Here is a 16,331-nt window from a genome sequence, read left to right as displayed (position 1 = left end):
TCCGGACCAGGTGCTTTACTCGGGTCGAGGGACTTTGCCACCGTCAATATCTCTTCTACCGTCACCCTCTCCACCGCTTCATCATTTGCTACCCTCGCTGCTGGCGGCCAGTGGGTTGGGCCGTGGTGCGGGAATAGTGCCTCGATTATAGTCTTCAGCCTCGTTGGACATCGCTCGGGAGGAGCCAGTGCTCCTCTTGTTTTGGCCATCACCACCCGATAGGCGTCTCCCCATGGGTTCGAGTTGGCGCTCTGGCACAGTCTGTCGAAGCAGGCTTTCTTGCTTTCTTTGATGGCCTTGTTTAGAGCCAGTCTCGCTGCTTTGAATTGCTCGATGCGTTCCTCCCTCACTTCCACCAAGCGTGTCCTTTGCGTTTTTCTTCTAGCCCGGAGACAGGCTGCTCGAAGGGCTGCAATTTCATCGCTCCACCAGTATACCTGTGGCCTGCAGTTCCGTGGTCGCACCTTCCTCGGCATGGTCGCGTCACAAGCTCGAGACAGGACCGCAACCAGTTCGTCGCCGCTTAAACTTCCCGTGTTTTCTTCCAGACCCATAGCTTCACTGAAGGTCCCACCGTCGAAGTGGGCAACCTTCCACGACCGGGTTGTGGGAGTAGCTCTCCGGCTTTCTCTTCTTGCCTCGCTGCCTATCCTGTACCGGATAGCTAGATGGTCACTGTGGGTGTAACCGTCGTCGACCATCCACTGCATATCACCGACCAAACTTGGACTGCAGAACGTTACGTCTATTATCGATTCCACTCCGTTTCGCTGGAAGGTACTTTTGGAGCCTTCGTTGCACAGCACGACATCCAGCTTGGCGAAAGCCTCTAGCAGCGTTTGCCCTCTCCGGTTAGTAAAGCGACTTCCCCACTCTATCGCCCACGCATTGAAGTCTCCTGCAATTACTACTGGCTTGCTACCCACTAGGTCTGATGTTAGCCGATCGACCATCTCGGTGAATTGTTCTATCGGCCACCTTGGTGGGGCGTAGCAGCTGCAATAGTACACTCCATTTATTTTCGCTATAACAGTACCCTCCGCTCTTGTGTTCAGCACTTCCTGGATCGGGTATCTTCCCGTCGTACAAATCGCCGCTGATTTGGATCTATCCGCTACCCAGTTCCCATTATCCGCGGGGATGCGGTACGGGTCCGACAAGATAGCGACGTCCGTTCTCGCTTCTACTACCGACTGCCACAGCAACTGCTGGGCGGCCGCACAATGGTTGAGGTTGAGCTGCGTTACTTGCACGGCTTCCTCGTATAACCACTCAACGGGCACGCAGGTCCACCCATAGCGTGGTTATGTTCCTGCTTCCTGCTCGCGCATAGCGTACACGATGGTGCTTTCTCGCACGTGTGCGCCTTATGGCCCTCTTCGCCGCATCGCCTACATAGGTTACTCCTATCCGGCCCTTTGCACGCCCACGATTTGTGTCCCGGTTCGAGGCAGCGGAAGCACTTGTCGACTACCGGTGGTTGGTAGAGGCTGACTGGACATACTGACCAGCCAACTTTCAGCTTACCAACTTTGATCACCTTTGTTAGCGTCGATGGCCGGTAACTTCACCGTGGCAATCTGCGTCCCCTGCGGTCCTCTTCGCAGACGGATGGACGCATTTGCTACCACCTCTCCATCTTGGTCCTTGATGGCCGAGGCGATCGCTTCAGATGTCGTGACCTCGTCCAGCTGCTTGCATTGGAGCGTCACTTCGTCTTGTCGATCCCTCGCTTCTACGCTCTCGCCTAGGACTTCCTGGGCTGGCGCCCCCTATGAGGTACCGTTCGCCTGTGAGCCCTTCCTTAAGACAAGGATCATCTCGCCCGCTCTCGTCCGCCTTATGCTACAAACCTCTTTACCAAGGTCCGCCAGTTTCTCGGCGCTGCGCATCGCCTTGAGCACGTCGGCGTAGCGCTCTTTCTCTGTTTTAATGAGAAGTGCTTCACCCTTCTGTCTGGCTCTCGCCGGGCGCGTGATTGCCGCTTTCACCTTCGGTTTTTTTACTACCGTTTGCCAGGGACCGTCCGACCGCAGGTTGTCTTGGTCGGGTTGGCTTCCCTCCTCCGGTGGCCGACTGGTTCGTTTCGTCCTCGCTTTCTTCTTACGCCGTTCTCCCATGTTTGCAACTTCCGTGGGCCTGCTCTTCTGATTTGCGCTCTCCCGACGCCTTTTTGCGTTCTGTTTAAAGCGCTTAATGCCAGGCGAGTCCCTGGCTCGCTTATCTGTTCTCCTCTCTACCGCTCTGTCTCTGAGGGCAAAATCTAACGCCTCCTGTGCCATGGTTGTGGTACTATGGAAGGAGAAGGGAGCAGTCTGTGCACTCTTCTCCGCTTTACCACAGCCTTCCAGCCTGGCCGCACGCACTTCCTGTTCTTGCTTGGCAGCAAGAACCAAATTGCGAAGCTTAAGCAGTTTCAGCTTCAGCTCCCTCGACATATTGCCCCGTTCATTGGTGAAGTCGATAATGTCATCGAGTTGCACCATGACGACGGTCAAGCTCGGCAGGATGCCACTCGACCCTATCTCCACTGCATTGTGCTGCTGCTTATCGACTATTGGCGTATCGTTATCGCTCTCTACGACGACTACTTCGCTACTCGTGTCCTTCGTCTCCATTTCTCTCGCACCCGATGCGTTGGGTGGAGATCTCTCCAAACCTCTCCTTGCGAAGGGGTTCACTTCCGATGCTTGTTTGTTTACTTTAGCTTTATTCATGTTTGTTGGGTCCCCTTAGGGCTGCCCTCGAACCCACCTGGAATAGTCGCCTTCTTGATCACATGGTTATCTTTGCAGATGCAGTGAGGCCATGCGGCGGCTGACACCTCGGTGTTCAGAGCCGGATCGGCGGAAGCCAGGAAGGCATCAACTGGTCCCACTCCCATCTGGTTGGTTAAGCCAGACGGCTGGATTGGGACGGCGTGCCCCAGGGCCTGCAACGGTTTTACGGGAAGGGAAGGCAGCTGTGGGATTAGTCTACCCACCATTTCAAGGCGGTGTCACCCGGCTTTACTCAAGGAGTGGAATGACACAACTGTCAGCCCTAGATTCGTTGTATATCTCGATTTCCGCTCGTGTCCGTTGACGTTGCCGTTGTCGATGCCACTGGGTTGGGCTAGTGTGCTTTGAGCGGCGCACGGTCGCTTTGATAGGACCTGCTTACGGATACATGCAGCTTTTTGTAGAAGTTTAACAGAGCCCACTGTCAAACCCCACCACATCCTAGGCAGGTCCCCTAACTCGCAGTGGGGAGGGGTCGTAAAGCCCTTGGACATAGTCCCTGCTGCCCTATAAGAAGCAAATATTATGCTCCACACGTAATTAATAATTATAATCGATAAAAATAAACAAAATCGCATCGGAGTCGGAAAACAGCGAGCATGGTCTCGTGGACGATGGACAGAGAGGCCGTCCCAGCCCAGAACGCATAAACAAATGTGCACGTCGTTAGTTGGCGTCGTCGCCGTCATTGCCTTCATCAACATTTAGAAGAGAGCACGAGGGTTGTTGCCCCGTTTTTTGGCCACTGTAAGTAGATGTTTTAGTTCAGAAGCATAAATAGTATTCCAAAATATGCAATTCAGGTGCATCCACGATTACGTTTATTAATTGATAGAAAAAATGTTATTTTTCAAATTCTATTTTATTTCACATCAACCGGAACTTTATTGGGATAAAATTTTATATTTGAAAAAAAAATAGTTATAAACTGTTTTTTGTATGTTTGCCTTTCTCGTATACAAAGTATACGTAAAGGCTATAGGATCACTCCAAAACCAAACTTTTGATAGAAGGCTCGGAGACCCATAGTGTTATATACCAATCGACTCAGCTCGACGAATTGAGGTGATGTCTGTATGTGTGTGTGTGTGTACAAAAATGTGAGACACACTTTTTGGTACCTAGCATTATTCGATTTGCAGTCGACGCGGATTGCGGTCTAGTTGTTTCCTATTGAAAATTGGCCCGATCGGTCATTACGTTCCAAATTTATTGAAAAAACATTGTTTGTTTTTCTGCCTTGGGAATTTTTTTTTTCAAAAACGAAAAAAAAATGTTTTTTCGAAGATTGCAGCAATGCATTCAAATAGCATAGCATAGCATAGCATAGCATATGTGATTGTACAAATCGTGGGTGGCTATACAATGCTCAATTGAGCAATCTACTGTATATTGTCGCAAATTGGTACTTGGGATTAGTACCTTTTCCTATACAGTAGCAGTTGTATACCTGGCCACGTCCTTACAATCACGGAAGGAAGGGAAGGAATGTTAGTTCAACATCTACTAGTGAAGATGCAGGGAACCCATACTACCTTCATAGATGTCTCGGGAAGGAAAATTTGTGTTAGTGGGTAAGATGAATAATAGGGAGCTCTATTCGACAATATAGAGCGTTTGTCAATAACAGTATATGCTGAAAAAATAATAAAATATATTCATCAATTTACTTACGAACCGTCCAAAGGAGGACAAAATAACCTGGATTTTACAAATGTTTCGCGCGATCGTTCTGCCGTCCGAAACAAGAGCCAACACGCACTGAACTAATTAACTTTATTATTTACCGGCCGCGCAATGCAAAACACAAAATTTCGGCACATCGCGCGATTGTTCTGCCGTCCGAAACAAGAGCCAACACGCACTGAACTCTGCAGCAATGCATTCAAATGACCGCAAATGCATATGAATTGATGGAAAAAGTAAAATCTAAAGTAAATCCCCCTAAAGTGTTATTTCGACCTCTCTTATGTGTTTTTCTTTTTTTTTTAATGCGCGAGGAAGGCACCACCAACGCTAGGTGGATTGATCTGGGTTTTTTATTTTATTTTTTAACCGAAAGGCTAAAATTTCACTACAGAACAAGTTTCACAAGCTTGGAAGAACAGGTTTTACGAGATCTTCGAATGAGAACCATATCCATCCGTCCATGACTTTCGTGAACTTCTGCTGAAGAACCGTCCTAGCCGGTCCGAGCACGAGCTTCCTGTGTTGTGTTGGAGAGTTTCCGTTGTTTGTATGCTGCAGTGTTGGCAGTTTTTCCCTCAACATTACATGCATTACGTGCAGCAATCTTCAGTGCTTGCTTTTACCATTTACCAGCAAGAAAAGTTGCGAACGCTGCGCAGACAACAGCTCCTTAATTGCAATGTAATGCCACTCGCGTTGCCAGTCAACCTCTGGATTGTTTCGTTTCACCTTTGGCAACTCCGTTTGATGGACAAATATGGATTTGATCGGCGGAGAGGGTTTTGTTGGATTTGGATTGTAATTTGGGAAATTTTTGAAAGGATTGGGTTTATGTCAGGATTATCTATGGTAATTCTTCTTCTTTTTCTTATTGGCATTACATTCCCACACTGGGACAGAGCCGCCTCGCATCTTAGTGTTCATTAAGCACTTCCACAGTTATTAACTGCGAGGTTTCTAAGCCAGCTTACCTAGCTTTTTGCATTCGTATATCATGAGGCTAGCACGATGATACTTTTATGCCCAGGGAAGTCGAGACAATTTCCAATCCAAAAATTTCCTAGACCGGCACCGGGAATCGAACCCGGCCACCCTCAGCATGGTCTTGCTATGTAGCCGCGCGTCTTACCGCACGGCTAAGGAGGGCCCCTACGGTAATTGCTGGGCGGGAATTTGTGTGGAGTGTAAAGAATTTACAAATAATAGGGAATTGAATCGATCTCCTTGATATGCTTATTGGTGGCCAAACCAGACTTTTCAGCGCCAGTGTATGCAAATTCAAGCCGCTTCTTCTTTCGAACCACCTGCATAATAGGAACGCGGGATTGTATTCCTCTTCATATGAACGTCCCCATCGCACTATGGGGAATCAGGTGGCCGAAAATAGAAATGAGCATGAGCAGGATAACCGTACAATTCGTAGTTGCTACTCCGTGATTGACTAGAACTTGCGAAATTGCACAGGGAACCAATTGAATGGAGCTTGGGTTTAGCTATCATTCTCAATGTGCAAATTTCGGAAATTCAATGCATTTTACTAAGTCAATCACGGCGCCGGCCACGTCCTTACGGTCATCAAGGGAAGGAAGGATTATTAGTTCAACTCTCGTTGCTACTAGAGACCGAGTATACCTCTGCATCTCCACGATAGTCTTAGGATAGGATATTGTGTTAGTATGAAGGGATATATTATCTGGATTCACTTTGGTAAGTGATGCGATCTATGGGATAGGAAAATATGAATGAATTAGAAGTACTAGAGTAATGAGAAAGTATTAAAGTGAATTCTAATGGGATTCATTTTTTACAATTAGAATTTGAATGCTATTGGATTCTAATACCACGCACACGTCTACCACACCATCGCTACCCGCACATCAACCTCACACATTCTTACTTGTATGAGGCCTGCACGAGCATAGCGACCGTATATAGCATTCGTATGCGGGTACAAATGAATACCAATATATTTTTACATTTTATTTACTGCTACTAAGTAACAGGCAGCTTTTTATAACAATTCTATATTTAGAATCATACTTGCTAGCAATGAGAATTTGATTTGCAAAGAGATTGAGTTATATGATTAACGAAATTATCTAATAGGAAATTGGAAAGGGCCAGGGATCAAACCCTTAATCTCCTGCTTATGAGGCAGAAGCAGTGACACAAGGCCACCAAGCACCTTTAGAATCAGGTGGCCGAAAATAGAAATATCGACTTTCTCCGATTCGTAATTCAAGTTGACCTACTAAATGCTAATGCTTTGGAGGATTAAACCCCAGAATATCAGCACTCTAAGCCATATTGTTATCAAGATATAGGCATCAGAACCAGACACTTTTTAGTTCTAGAAAAATCTTCGGCTACAGTAGCATTTTTTGAAAATTGTTTGACTTGTTTTGTTTTGTAACTTGTATGAAAATAGGAAGTAAAACATCCGAATACGACCCGACGAAAAAAAAAATATATTTTTTTTCATAAAAAAAGTTCCATACAAATTTTTTTTTCAATGTTTCACTTAGCAACTACCCGACTACCCCTACGTCTTCTTGGGTCCTCCCAGAAGGCATTAAAATAAAATCCAACTGCTTATGACTTTCCAATCTGCGATTCCGATTACTTTTTCGAAAAAAAAGCAATTAATTTCGAAACATTGAATATGGGTATTCCTAAAATACACGGCAGACTGCGATGGGCTGGATACCAATTTCATACGTATGCCAAAAGAGCATCAAGAACAGTTACAATAGAGATAGTAGATAGCACGGAAAGTGCTCTAGGCTTCGTGGTAGGCCGTGTACACGATAGCTTATGCAGCTATATGATACTCCATTAGGCGCAGGCTCATCAAGAGGGTGTAACTCATTATCTATCAAGTATCAAGTAAAAAGCAGGCTGCATCCAGGTTCAAAACTTACTTTGACTCATATAATGAGGAATGGCTTGACACAGAATTTGAATTAAAAGAACTTTATCATGCTGAGCCAGAGCCAAAGATATAGAAGGAAGCGTACCTGAAAAAAAAACAACCTATACAAAAAAGCATTTATGATAGCTTTGGAGAGAGGGTCGTGTGGTGTGAGGTGTGAGGATATTTTACATGACGTTTTCATTCGTTCTATGAAAGGATCGTTTGATAAGCTGTCTCAACTTAGGTAACCGACTTCAAAATAAATCTAATCTGAAATATCCAGAAAATGTTCAATGTTTTCTAGTGACTGAAAGTTTCTGCAGTACAACAGATTCGAGTACAGAGAAGAATGCCCTAGCAGATATTTTTATCGATCTAGAAGTAATAAATGATGATTTTGTTGAGCATGTTCATGTACATAATTATTAAATAATTGTTGATGCAGTATACTTGTACATCTTGAAGCTTCTATTACATGGAGCTCGTATAGCTTTCATAGAGCTTTATATTGTATTCCCTTTACTTGTTTTGAGGGTTAAGAGTCTGAACCAATTTGAAAAATCCTTCAAAGACAACCTGTTGCGCTTGTAGATACGCGAAGTCCTTGGGCAACTTAGAACATCTGTACAACTCAATACACACAAAACCGTAATACAATTTTCTAGTTTGAACTCTACAGGTCTGTGCTTCAATAAAATACATATCTATAGACTGCTGTGTATATGTTACGTTCGTAGATAAATGGAATATATTACATCGAGATTAAAGGGCTGTATTCCAGGAAGTTTGGAGACCTTAAAAGCAATAATGACCTGCAAAACAAGTATTTCACATATTTTAGACGCTGTTGACTGCTAATGCAAAATTTCCATACGAATCTTAATTTTAGTTTTAGGTACAAGATTTACTCAACTTTAATACTCGAGATTTTCGCATGAGAAAACATCATACAAATCTGTCGGAAACTATACCGAACCTATATGTTGAAGAAATTAACCAAATCCTTCCAGCCCTCTTTCGAATTATGCGGATACGAACACAGACCATTCCATATTATAGTGTGGAACGTTGACATTGATTTGATATGCAGAAGCTTGCTTCATAAGGGCAACATGTTCGATTGAAAACTAAGTGCGTACTCTTGCCCCACTCTACTCTACTCTTAAATAGTTGAAAATTCCAATATTGAAATATTGTATAGAAATTTTCAAACTTTAAATGTGGTCAAAAATCGGCATGAATCCAACAATTAACAATCTTGAAAAACAAAATTCTAAAAATTCAAAATTTTAACATACTAGGTAAGATCGATTTAAGAAATTGTTTTTGAGCAGTGAAAATAAAAATTTGGGTAATTTAGCTGAAACGATCTTATCATTAATTAAAATAAGCCAATAAGAAAAAAAAATTAAAAATGGTGCATTAACCCTAGCATGCCATTTACCGACGAGTGAAAATGGTACTGGAAAATTGCCCACCGGCAACGTTGACGCTCTCGTGGACATTCATCAGTTACCAGGAAGGTGTCTAGCAGAACAGATCAGAAGAAAACTCTCCGAGGAGAACGGTCTAGTGAGGTTCGGCCACCCACTAGATACCTATAGACCACCTCATTTTTTCTTAGAAAGCCAAACAGCCAACCGAATCATTGCTGAGTATAATGTAATGGCTAATGAGTGGCCAGCGGAAGTGACACTGAAACCGAAAGTGTAAGTGTCGTTGGACTTTTTTTTAGAAGTGCAATTTGTGTTGGTGTATGACTCGGCTTAATTAGGTATTTTCCGTATTTTCACTCTGTCGCGGAGACAGGAAAAGGAAGGTTCAGACGGTCAAGTGAGTTTACGACGCGTGTGAAAGTCAATGTAAAGTATGTTTTGGATTAGAAATTGGCAACGTTTTGTGATTTATTTTTGGCAAAATAAACAACCAGTATTTACTATATATTGAATGTAAATCGTTTAAGAATATTTTAAGATAACGTTATGTATCTATCGTAAGCTGCTAATAGAATGAATTGTCGTCGGTCTATTGGATTATTTTGACTTTTAGGCGAATTACCAGTCAAATAATGTGTTGATAAGAAAATGCCTCTTGAGACAACTATCAAAGACCATTTGATTGAAAATGTATCTCAGAGCTTGTTTTGTGGAATGTTTACGTCTAGAAGATTCCGCTTCTTGATTGAAACTCCCGTATCTGACTCGACTGGATTTACGGAATAGCACTCATCTGGATTATGATAAGTGAAGAATTATTTGATTTGTTCCGCAACAAATATCTCAACTTGTAGGTACAATCAACAAATTCTTTCTAACATCACAGCCAGAATAATTGTATTTTTTTTATATAAGTGTTAACAAATCAGGAGTAATATAACGTGTACGCAAATGATAATGAAAGATAAGCATATGTAATTTGCGCACAAGCGTATGGTCACTCATGCAACCTGATACCGGGCTATTCTTGCGAGTTAAATGACATTTTCAACACAAGAAAGACTTCATATGTTTTTTGTTAAATATCTGTTTTCGCAAATTTTATATCAATTTGTCCATTTCGAAACATGTGCTGTGCATATGCACAGCCAAGGTATGTAACAAAAAAAAAAGATTTTAGTGCGGCCGAGTTGCTGAATAATATACAATTAATTAGACTTCATAAGGTTAAGGTAAACTTTCCAATCTGATCTATCGTATATAGCAGATTTAAATGGATAACATTACGTAATATGCTACGAAGAGCTTCTTTGTTCATCGGATCTATACTTAATGTCCAATCTCGATCAATTCAAGGATATTTGTATATGCTCGAGACATTCAAAATAATAAAGGATATTGGTTCACCACTCAAAAAAGTCATAGCCATCAAAAAATTTAAAAAAATATTTATTCTAGTGTACATCTTTTCTGATAATACTAATCATTGATTTTATTTTCGAAGACGCAGCTAACCGAGTGAGCAATTTCATATCCTTTTCCTCTCTCGTTCCATTGATTGTCTCTAAGATCGGTACTGTAATGGGACCTGTATTACGAAAAAGAATGTTGTTCACTAGTACGCCGTGGGTTCAAGTCAATGAAAAAATTACCTGTTGTATGTATAACATACTCCTTGTTTTCTCCTGATTTCAAATGATATTTATAGCCTTCGGATCCATTTGGGCCGTACTCAATAAATTGTATTCTACGCTTATAGAAAATAGATAGACTTTAAATTGAATTAAAGAAAAATGATTAACATGTCCCATACCCAGGTTTAGACGCCAGTTCTTCCATAGTTTTGCGTATTATGTGCACATCATTTTCTACACTCTCTTCCGTGTTTTTCGAAGACGTTTCTGTTTGGGCTAGCGCTAAACAATTCACCACCATAAGAACCAACCAGATCTTATCAAACATGATGACGAAACTGCCGTACACGCGACGCACTATATCTGATCCACTCAACAGCAACCAACGGATACGTCAATTAATTGATACACACTTTCTATAGAACCGTTGTTGGTGTATCTTTTTATACTAATATCATGACCTTGCTCTACATGCTGCAGCGGAAGACTTAGGAGCAGCAGAAAAAAGTAAACGGGTTTCGCCTAGATTTAATTAAAAGCAGGTTTTGGGTTTGGCAGTTGTCATGCTGCGCTGCACGGGCTTATCTGTATGCAAGATGCAAATTTTGATATCTGTGAATGAGCCAATCATTCTCAGACAAGATGTTTTGTAATAGTCATTTGATTCCGTTACGCGCAGGTGGATAGCTTTGTTTTAAGAAATGTGCTTGATTGTCAGAAGCTCCACTAAGTTTGTCACATTTTGTGATATTTATTTAGCTTTGAAAATGTGCGACAGTTCTCCTCATAATTTATTTCAATTTGTAGTAAAATCATAAAAATAGTATTCAATAAATACGTTAATTAAATATCTAATGTACTTCTATATAATGTATACTTATAGGAAGAGTCTTTTTTATTATAACACCATTAGCAGTTTGGTTACATGTCTAAATAATGCCGATATTTTCGTTTCCCCTTTTTTTGATAGACAACATCACCACACTAAGTGTTCACAAACAGCAGCATTATGGACAACTCGCAAACACAGTCCACCGTTCAGGCACAGTATTCCTTCAAAGGATCGAACAATGATGAGCTATGTTTCGATAAAGGCGACATTATCACACTGACCCAGCGTGAAGAGGGAGGCTGGTGGGAAGGTACCCTTGGCGACAAGACGGGCTGGTTCCCGAGCAATTACGTCAAGGAGTATGCTGGTACGATGATAGAGATGAGTAATTTAATAGTTTTCATAGCATATGTTCTTACTATCTCTTCAGGCCCACTGCCTTTATCGGAAACGATACGTCCACCAGAAGATATTCAAGCATTTAGATCGGTTGTGTTTCGTGATCTATTAGAAAGCGAAAGAGCGCATGTCGCTGAGCTTCGGGGAATGGTTGAGAATTTCTTAGAACCATTACAGAGTAGCCAAATGTAAGTCTATTAAGCCTTATCTTTTGTTCCAATTTTAAAGACATTATTTTGAACAGTTTGAACTTGGATGAATATACACAGTTGATGTGTAATTTTGTCGAGATTGTTGAAATGCATGAAGAATTTCTTCAAAACCTTGAAGACTCAAATGACCGTGTTGGAAAAGTATTCCTCACGAAAGCGCCCGTCATGAAGAAGGTTCATCAATGTTATTGTGCGGCCCATCCCCGAGCCATCATTATAGTTGATAAATATCGGTAAGTTCTGAAGTCACTTCAATTTTTCGCACTGATAATAATTAATTGCATTCTATGTCATATCATAGCGATGAATTGAACGTGTTTATGGAAAAGCAGGGAGCAGCAAAACCCGGTCTTCTGGTGCTTACGACTGGTTTATCGAAACCGTTCCGTCGTTTGGACAAATATTCTGCCATTTTACAGGAGCTCGAAAGACACATGGAAAGCTGTCATCCTGATCGCGGTGACACGCAACGAAGCATAGCAGTCTACAAGGACATAGCTTCGTCATGTTCAGCAACTCGCAGACAGAAGGAGCTAGAACTACAAATTCTAACCGGACCTATCCGCGGGTGGCAGGGTCAAGAACTCAGCACTCTGGGAGAAATAATCCACATGGGTAGCGTTGCCGTTGGTCCTGAACACAAAGATCGCTATTTTGTTCTTTTTCCACACACCTTGCTCATTCTGAGTGTTAGTCAGAGGATGAGTGCGTTTAAATATGAAGGAAAACTTCCTCTAACCGGTATTAGTGTAAATCGTTTGGAGGATTCTGAGCAATTGAAAAATGCGTTTGAAGTTACGGGATCGCTGATTGACCGAATCGTGGCCGTCTGTCAAGGACCAAACGAAGCTAACAAATGGGTCGATCTACTTGGCGCCAAGCTGTCTGGAGTAGTTGATGGTCAACCGGGAAAGGATATGAAACGGATTGTGAGCAGTTCTGCCGTCAACATCCCGCAACCGCCACCCCATGTAAGTATTAATAAGTGTTAACAATGCCCCCGTTGATGGTTATGGCAAACCCCTTTTCAAACTCCTTTATTTGAGTCCCTTGATTCGCTTCTATCGAGTAGGTATTGTTTGAGTAGGTAGTTATGTAGTAGGGCCACATTTCCTCGATTGTAGTTTATAGTGATCAGATTTGTGAGTAAAACAGATCAGTAATTGTAAGCAATTGCTCAGTTTAATCAAAGGTAATTGCATATTGCCTGGTATTGACCATCCGACTTGGAGTTTTATTACAACGTTTTGCAAACTCTAGATGCATTTGTACACCATCTGATTTTTTTTGTGAAATAATAAGAATAGTACTAACTTGTATTTTAGCAAGAAAAATCGCAACGCGAATGAAGAAAAAACTTCCAAAAATAATAATTCTCATTACAAATTATTAGAAAATGAATTGTCCATTAAACAGTCTCCACTAGATTGCCATTTTGTTGTCACATAGTAGGTTTAGTGTATAAGCATAAATCAACAAAATTCTGGTCAATTTATATAGCATCTACTCAGCTACTCTTCGTTGCAATGCCACACAGTTTCAACCTTTCGTCTTAATCCTTATTTCCTATTCCGATGCTTCCACTCCATTATGATACTCTATTTCCCATATTTCCACTATCACTGATAACGGTTACATAATTATAATGAATATAATTAACTATAGTCGAGGAAACGTGGCAACAATTAGTAAAGCGTGGTCTATGCTTGAATTCCAAACAATTGCTACTCGACTGACCTGAAACCGTTAACTCTGTCACCATTTTATTTTATTCGTTTCTCTCTGTATCTCTTTCTCCCCCCGCTGAAATGTTTAAACATTGTTTCAAAACTACACACAACTAAAATGACGAATCAAACCATCCCAGAGTAGAGAAATGCTCGATTCACGTGGATATTGCACCCGTGTGTCCGTATGTGCATACAGTCAGAACTACCAGCCGACTTTTCCGCCGAATTCTTATCCGCCAACGGCACCGTACGCTGCTCTTACTTCCTTTTTCCGGTATATGTTCAAGGCTGGCTCCATATCGCGCTACGTTGTACAAGCTTTGCTCTATCCGCAAATTACTCAGGATATTGACTTTAGCGGAGTTGTAATGCGTCGGAAATATCGAACTACCGTTCGAATGTATCGACGGGACCAGGAAGCGGAGAAGAAGAAAGAAGAAGAAATTAGCGAAGAAGAGTCAGAAGATGATTCTTGTACTTCGTCGTGCTCAGGTAGATCCAATAATTTGGAACGCCAGAATGCGGTTGATTATGGTGATGATCATCCGTATGAAGCGATTGCCTTTTCCACTGACAGGAAAAACGAAAGTACTGCTAGAGAAAGCACGATTTACGAAAGCTACATTGGTCAGTCGGGAGAAGCGGAAGGGTCGAATGAATCCTTTTTCTTTATTCGAGGTCAAGCGGTGAGCGAGGAAAGAAAGAGTATCGACAGTCATGGTTCACATATCATTGGTTCAAAAGCGATTCCCTGCTTGAAACTAAATGACAACGAGTCATTTGACAGTGGTGGGGGTAGAGGAAATGGTGGCCTAGGCTCTGTACATACCACTACCGCACGCTTGCATCTTGGGGAGATCCAGCAGCAATGTTCGGAGCAGTCCCAAGTATCTAGTTTTGAGCATAGAGTAGGACATGGTCGTATGGCGTGTGAGGATTTAGTGAATTTAGATGATTCCATGAAGATTAAGCATTCGCTTCAACAGAAACCAATAATCGAGGAAAGGCACAGCATGCCCACATTATTTGTCGGGAATCGTTTTGCCAATTCTTCTATAACCGAGATCTATATTCCTTCCTGGAAGGATCAACAAGAAATACAACAGCAACAACAGAAGCAGAAGCCCGTTGATAGTCCTGCCGTTAATCGCACCAGTGTACATTCCAGTTCGCTCGATATTCCTGCATCAGAAACATCCATTTCCGTACCGGATAATGTCTCTGCTGAGCTGCTATACAACTTCCACAACTCGATATCTGGATCCTCACCTGTTGCGTCATCTAATATCCCTTCACCATCAGAAGACTTCCTTATTCACAGTCCCGATATAGGCTGCTTGTCCCGTGAGATGTCACCATTCCGTAAGCATTCAATTAATTCCGATAAAAAACTTCTGCTAAATCAAGCTCATCCCAGTAAGGGCACTAGTGAGGATCGAACACCTGGTCAGTCTAGCAGGAGGTGTGTGAGTTACCAATATGTGAACCTTGGACTCGTGGACCAGCGAATCGGAACCGATGCTAGTGATGGTAATAAAAGTCGTAAGGACGAAACAACCCATCAAAACGTGGATCCCAATAAAAACCAGCGTCAGCAAGATCACTATTCAAAATGTCGCTTTTGTAGTACTAGTAGCGGATCACATTACCACAGTCCGCGTTCGAGTGATTCAGGTATGGCCGGTAGTTGTACGATATCCTCACCTGATCCTCCTAAATTATCGGGCGATTTTCTCCTTTACGATTCAGAACATCCAGATCATGTCACTTCATCTACTGGAAGTAAAAGCGAACACAATGATGCTGGCATAGACAATCCTTTGCGGCATTCACGTTCGAGTCATAATATCGGACGGTTCGCCTTACATCGGGATAGTGAGCTCAACTATACCGATAGTGGCCAGTTTGATCAAACCAATACATTTCATGATGATCATCATCGGAATAACACCCTGCGAAGCGAGGATTCCGAGCTGGATCCAATGAAATTCATTCGAAGTAGAAGTGAAGAACGACATTCGAGTGACGAAGAAGAATTTACGAAGAAAGAATACAGCGGTAAAAGCCGAATAGTCGTAAACCTGTACGGATATCGAAGAACATTTGAACCAAATGATAATGGAATCCTGAACAAACCAAGTGATCAACCACAAGAACGAACAATTTATAAGACTGGACTGTATGCACATTGGTGGAAGAAAGAAAAGTTACCCATCTTCGTAGTTAACCATTGCGATGAGAAAATTACAAGCGCTAATGAAAACAGGGGAACAACTGGTACGAATTGTGATCGTGCTGATGCCGTTCGGGGTTCAGGCAAGAATCTAACGTTTCTGTAGTGTTGTTGCATTGGTTTGGATGTTGTGTTCGCCATTCGTCTAATACACTATTTTTTAATGAAACGTGTAGAATGCTTTACTTTCTCTCGATTGGATGGTTTTTGTTGAAACGAATTTGTTTGGCTGTGAATAAAGGCTTGAATTATGTGAAATTGTAGGACTGATTCATAACGTGGGAATTTAAGAAGTTTTATAATATATGTTTTACATGATCCACTGAAATGAATAGGTCCAGACCACGAGCATTCATATTTGACTATACTTAATTGTGTGGTCGTCTTCGGAGTCTCGATTTTATTATGAACTCGTATTCTAGACTTGTCATCAAAATGGGAGAGGTTTTGTTCAGCGGTCCTACAATTCAAA

General features: G+C 42.2%; 2 protein-coding genes across 13 annotated transcripts in view; one reads left to right on the top strand and one right to left on the bottom strand.

Annotated features, from left to right (window-relative positions):
* Positions 1–16,331, top strand: part of LOC134213800 (rho guanine nucleotide exchange factor 7) — an 81,616-nt gene that overhangs the window by 36,170 nt on the left and 29,115 nt on the right. For 5 of the 12 annotated variants that reach the window (XM_062693142.1, XM_062693139.1, XM_062693141.1 and 2 more), the window contains 5 exons: positions 11,424–11,652; positions 11,716–11,872; positions 11,929–12,129; positions 12,198–12,867; positions 13,764–15,942. In XM_062693142.1, coding sequence (XP_062549126.1) covers positions 11,463–11,652; positions 11,716–11,872; positions 11,929–12,129; positions 12,198–12,867; positions 13,764–15,942 — 3,397 coding nt within the window. In that variant the 5' untranslated portion in view covers positions 11,424–11,462. Of the gene's footprint in view, positions 1–3,284; positions 3,528–8,937; positions 9,093–11,423; positions 11,653–11,715; positions 11,873–11,928; positions 12,130–12,197; positions 12,868–13,763; positions 15,943–16,331 lie in introns of those variants that run through there. The other 7 variants (XM_062693151.1, XM_062693150.1, XM_062693149.1 and 4 more) reach the window with 5 other exon arrangements.
* LOC134213806 (uncharacterized) lies at positions 10,253–10,906 on the bottom strand. Its single transcript, XM_062693158.1, has 3 exons — positions 10,633–10,906; positions 10,472–10,566; positions 10,253–10,407 (listed from the first exon to the last, which is right to left on the bottom strand). Exons 1-3 carry the CDS (start codon positions 10,779–10,781, stop codon positions 10,274–10,276), a joined length of 378 nt encoding a protein of 125 aa, XP_062549142.1. The 5' UTR covers positions 10,782–10,906; the 3' UTR covers positions 10,253–10,273.

This window comes from Armigeres subalbatus, chromosome 2 (genome assembly GCF_024139115.2).
Source record: "Armigeres subalbatus isolate Guangzhou_Male chromosome 2, GZ_Asu_2, whole genome shotgun sequence".
Taxonomy (NCBI): domain Eukaryota; kingdom Metazoa; phylum Arthropoda; class Insecta; order Diptera; family Culicidae; genus Armigeres; species Armigeres subalbatus.
Note: the sequence above shows the minus strand (reverse complement) of the source record. Positions and strands in the feature narration are given on the sequence as shown.

What these genes read in the sequence shown, in the direction of transcription:
- LOC134213806 (XM_062693158.1), bottom strand. Translation starts at nt 10,781, where the DNA reads ATGTTTGATAAGATCTGGTTGGTTCTTATGGTGGTGAATTGTTTAGCG. An exon ending in GAACTGGCGTCTAAACCTGG is followed by an intron (nt 10,567 to 10,632) that starts GTATGGGACATG and finishes CTATAAGCGTAG; the next exon opens with AATACAATTTATTGAGTACG. An exon ending in GTATGTTATACATACAACAG is followed by an intron (nt 10,408 to 10,471) that starts GTAATTTTTTCA and finishes TTCGTAATACAG; the next exon opens with GTCCCATTACAGTACCGATC.